At 37.8% G+C, this 5,089-nt stretch overlaps 1 protein-coding gene across 1 annotated transcript in view; it reads left to right on the top strand.

The window, feature by feature from the left end:
- Positions 1-2,903: 2,903 nt before the first annotated feature.
- The window catches only part of SLC23A3 (solute carrier family 23 member 3), a 17,275-nt gene continuing 15,089 nt past the window's right edge, over positions 2,904-5,089 (top strand). The window contains exons 1-2 of the mRNA XM_072418018.1: positions 2,904-3,057; positions 4,166-4,317. Of these exons, the coding sequence (XP_072274119.1) occupies positions 2,959-3,057; positions 4,166-4,317 (251 nt within the window). The 5' untranslated portion in view covers positions 2,904-2,958. The remainder of the gene's footprint in view (positions 3,058-4,165; positions 4,318-5,089) is intronic.

Here is a 5,089-nt window from a genome sequence, read left to right as displayed (position 1 = left end):
AAGTAAATAAAATTGTGGAAATGGCACAAGGGGGTTCAGTGATATTTTGTATTATGTAATGGAGGATGACCCTTTTACATCTCATTCTTAATTAATAGAATGTGGTACTGTTACCATGGTAACAGACAATTATTATTATTAATAATAATAATAATAATAATAATAAACAGGATTTATATAGCGCCAACATATTACGCAGCGCTGTACATTAAGTAGTGGTTGCAAATGACAGACAGTGACGCAGGAGAGGGAGAGGACCCTGCCCAGAAGAGCTTACAATCTAATGCACCCTAGATTAGAGTAGGCCTCAGGTGCTCTCCTCCAATATTGTGTTTATACTAGCTATGTGTATAGTTTTCTGACCAAAATATACAGCTTTTTTTTCAAACGTTCCCTGGTGAAAATAAATTAAAAACTTTGAAACCTGTTTGATTCCCACGAGGGAATGTTTGATTAAATGTCAGATTCCCTGTTTTATAAATAGACCGCATAGTGATTTTTATGTTATTTTAACACATTATTAAAAAAAAATATACAAATAAAGGGTAAGGAATTATTCACACAAAATTCTAGTTATTTTTTTGCCTCTTAATTGCCATGGCCCAAGGCATTGTTTATATTCTTCCATTCACTTCTTGTTCCGATAGTACTCAATGCGCAGGTCATCTCTATAGAATTTATGGCAAAAAGATCATCTTCTATCTGTCTCAGTGGAAGGACAGGGAGCCTTTGGCCTAAGGGCAAACACAGGCAACAGTCCCTTTCATGGTAGATGGTAGAGACAGATTTATGTGGTCTACAAAATGTTCAATACTGCCTTAATGATTGGAGGGCATTGGAATAAGTAGGTATTGAGGACAATATGGGTTTAGACATCTCTGCTTTGGACTACCAGCCCAAAATACTTGGCTTGATTTATTAAAGGTCTCCAAGACTGGAAAAGATAGACCATAATAGGGGACCTTGGTGATACAGCAAACCTAGAATGGATCTAGTCTAGGATTGAAAACATTTTCCAATTAATAGCAAATGTAAGTAATCCAAGGTTTGCTGGTTCACTCAGGTTTACCAATGATAGTCTATCTTCTCCTGTGTTGGAGAGTTGTAATAAATTAGCCCCATTGTATTTGTACTCCAGGGTGTAACTACAGATCATAGGACCCCAAAGAAAAATTGACAAGTTAAGGAAGCACTCGGATATTTTTTTGCAGTCTGAGGAAGCCTAGGTTAGTAATATTGCATTATTTAAGTGCTCTAAAAGCTGCATTGCTGCTGCTAGTTACAGATCCCTTTGCAGGCTGTGCAGTATGTGCACATGGAATTTGTTTAGCTGTCTAAATAGTATGTACTACTTGGACAGCTAAACAAATGCCCTTTACTGCACAGCTTGCAAAGGGATCTGTAACTAGAAGCAGCAATTCTAAAATCGCCTCTTCTGGGGTTGACCTCTGGTCTTTTTAAGTTCAAATGTTACAGGGATATAGGGTCAGTGCCAACAGCAACCTCCGCAATCCTTATTAGCCTCCCTAGCGGTAACCCAGAGTGTGACTGGGGTTAGAAAAAAGTTGCTGAAAGCAGTAACCCCGAGTCACACTCGGGGTAGATAAACCTATGGGAAAGATAATAAATAAAGCGCTTACCTGATCCGCCGGCGTCCCGAGTTGTCCATCGCCGCGATCCCTGTCTTCTTTCTTCTTCCTCGGGCATCTTCTGCACTCGATGAGTCACCGCGGGAGTTCCTGGTGACGCCGGTGCGTGTGTACGTTGCCGGTAGGGCGGGGCGGGAGATTCAAAATCCATTTGTATTGCATTCAATACAAAATAACTGTATTATTTGCAATACAATAGGTTTATATGTGTAAAAGCAGTACATTGTTTTCAAGAACATTTATTTTACAGTAAAATATAACAGGATGAGTATATTATGTATTTTTAAATGTATTTATTATTTTCACATGATTTTGTGTTTCAAACTTTATTATACTCATACTATTGTGTTATACTGATGAAAAACAATGTACTGCTTTTAGACATATAAAACCGGAAAGAAATGTACCACTAGGGAGGTTAATATGGTAATAGATGGATATAAGTTAGGTTCACATGAAGACAAATTTTGTATTTTTAAAATGCCTCAACAGTCCCATAAATTAAACAAAAGTGTGTATAGGGATGTTTGGGACCTTTAAAAAGTCTAATTTTACACAAGGTATTGTGAAAATAAGGTTGATTCCAAAAGGAATGGTCACATGTTACCTTAACTTTCCAAGATCCAGACAGTGGTAAAAAAAGAAAGGACCTCTCTATCCAAAATCAGAAATGAGAAAAGCTATGGGGCTATTTACACTTAGGGGTTTATTTATAAAGGGGTAAATGCGTCGTTCGTCAGAAAAATATACACAAATAAGGCATTTTTTTTGTTCAGAACATTAATAAGAATGGTAATCGGCTGAAAAAGCTGAAAAGTATCCACCACTTTAAAAGTAGACAATGCTGTAGGCCACAATGGGAATTAGGTGTGTGGGGTTGATATTATTCCCACTTTTATAAAGATAATGTTTTAAAACTGTTGATCAGGTTACAAAAAGTGGAGAAAGTTTTTTTTATTTTTTTTTATTAATTTTTATAAATTAGTCTTGCAGTTAAGTAACAATAACAATTACAAATGTTTTTCAATTACTTTTCTATGGCTGAGGTTCTTGCGTAAAACCCTAGTGGGACAGTCAGGTGTTCACCTCCGTTCCTGGTAACAGAGTTCCTTACATATGATCTCTGCGGAGAGGTCCAGGTTACTGGAAAACCCCTGAGCATGCAAGCGTGACACCAAAGTAAATGACTGACCTGAGATGGGTTTACAAGATACAGACAAAAGTTGTCAGTTCAGCTGGTGATGGGTCCTTTGGCAGTGAGATCCTTCTTGTCTTTCTTCTTTATCCGCCATTGCTATTGCGGAGAAAGATGTCTATAATCTGTTGTGGGACCAAAGCTTCTCGGATCTCCTCCTACCGACCTCACCATACCCCACCTTGGCTGCTGAGCCTCTTTTTTGCCTTTCAGGTAAGTGCTGGCCTACACACCCGGCATAATATACCAATGATAGCAGTTTTGGAACCTGTGTACAACAGTTTGAGTATTTTCCAAGTGATTTAAGTATATATCATTTTTGGTAACCCTTGTAAGTTTTTGTTATCTGTCTAAGGCTCATTGGAGAGATTTGCCTTCACTTTCTGCACTGTGTACAAAACAGGTGTTAACAAGTGAAAGTTCTTCGAAATGCCCCGTTTGACATTTTTCACAAATGTAAGTGTCCACGCTGGCAGCGCTTACAAAATCCATAGTCATATAGCTAACTGTTCTCACAGGAGCGCACACAGATGGTATATATAATTCTGGTTTCTTGATCCCAGTGCTTTAATTGTCAGTCTTTTGCATTATGGCTATCCATTAGGCAATGGTCAAGGTGACACATCTACTGCATAATGGGCTTGCTAATTTATTAATCAAAACATACTCTATATAGATAACTATTTTTTACTTTTTATTATTATAAACATTAGCCTGACTTTCCATAGTGGTATTTGTCTTTTAGAAGAACTTTTATCTAAACACAAAAACAAAATTGTAATGTATTGCAACTTACTAGTTCTTGGATGGCTGGATTTGTTTTCTTTTTTTTAGGCTTTTTTGTTCCTCAATCTTTATCTGCTGATACTGCCAATGTTATACTTCCTGTCTTAGTGTGACAATACTCCCTATACTTTATTACCTAGTACCAAGAACAAGAGTTGTCACTCTTGCCTTGTTCTCCTGATTCTGACTTAAGAACTTCCAAGCTGCAGTATATTTAACTTGTGTTTCTCGGTTTAGACATACTTTATGCATTATTTCTATCTAAAAAAGCCATCAAAATATTACTTATTCTGTTTCAGAAGAAAAAGCTTTAATTAAAAAAAAAATTGTTGTCCTGTGCCTTAGGCCATCCTGCATGTGGATAAGTGTGGATGTCATTAGGTGTATTAGACACAATTTAAGGGTTTTACCAGTTCTTTTGAAAACAATATCATGCTTCTGATAGGTTAGATAATTTTTCTAAAGCAAACCTAAGGTCTGATTTGTATTTGTTGGGTTTTGCTACCAATAACACTTGTGATTCATCTGTTTCCAGCACCTCCTGGTACAGGCTTCCCTGCTGTGCTCCTGCCATAGTCTTCTCTACCAGAACTTCCCTTTGCCAGCCCAGGACCAGAGTCGACTATTGGCCAACAGCCTATTTACTTGCGGAATAGCCACCAGCCTACAAAGTGGTCTCGGAGCAAGGTAGTGTGCTAAAGGACTGATCTGTTCATCCTCCTGTTCATTGATCCAGATTAGAATACTTCTGCATATTCAAGAATGAAATGCAGTCTCAGTAATTGTTTCAAGCTAAATATATACACATTGCAATCTGAATTATACATTATACACATTACAATCTGAATGTACAACCTTTGGATCCAACTGTGGTGTGCAAAGTTCTGCCTGACTGAATACAAATTGATTGGATTGCTTAGGTGGTCCTAGTTGTAGATTGTACAATCAGATTATACCCAGGATGGTAAGTTTTAAGTGGGCTGTACATTCGGGTAGCTGCTGCTCACTGGTATTACACTTGGTCAACATCACTACTACTGTTCAAATTCAACAGATTGTAAGGCCAATAAAAACTGTGGTGAGCATTTTATTGGTTGGTGGATGTTAGGAGCGGGATCAGCAATAACACCAGCAGCCAATAAGAGCACTATGGTATTACTAAATGTTGTTCTCACCCTTTATTGTATCCATATATGATGCTTTTTTTCTTTGGGGCTCTTTTAGCCACCTCTTATCTCCATACACCCCATGCTCAGCAGCACATCATTGCACCAGCTGATATATTTGGCAGGGTGACACCTCAGGAGTAGAGTTAGGAGACAGGGGAACATTTGTCATCACATATCAGAAAGCGTCAGATGACAGGATTACCATGCATGCAGTATTAGTTGCAGATTTAGAAGACTTTTTTGAAATGTGATCATAAAAACCATTGCTGCTCTCACAAATCTGTACTATA

Source organism: Pyxicephalus adspersus, chromosome 7, assembly GCF_032062135.1.
Source record: "Pyxicephalus adspersus chromosome 7, UCB_Pads_2.0, whole genome shotgun sequence".
In the NCBI taxonomy this organism is placed as follows: domain Eukaryota; kingdom Metazoa; phylum Chordata; class Amphibia; order Anura; family Pyxicephalidae; genus Pyxicephalus; species Pyxicephalus adspersus.
This window is presented reverse-complemented; position numbering and strand designations above follow the sequence as displayed.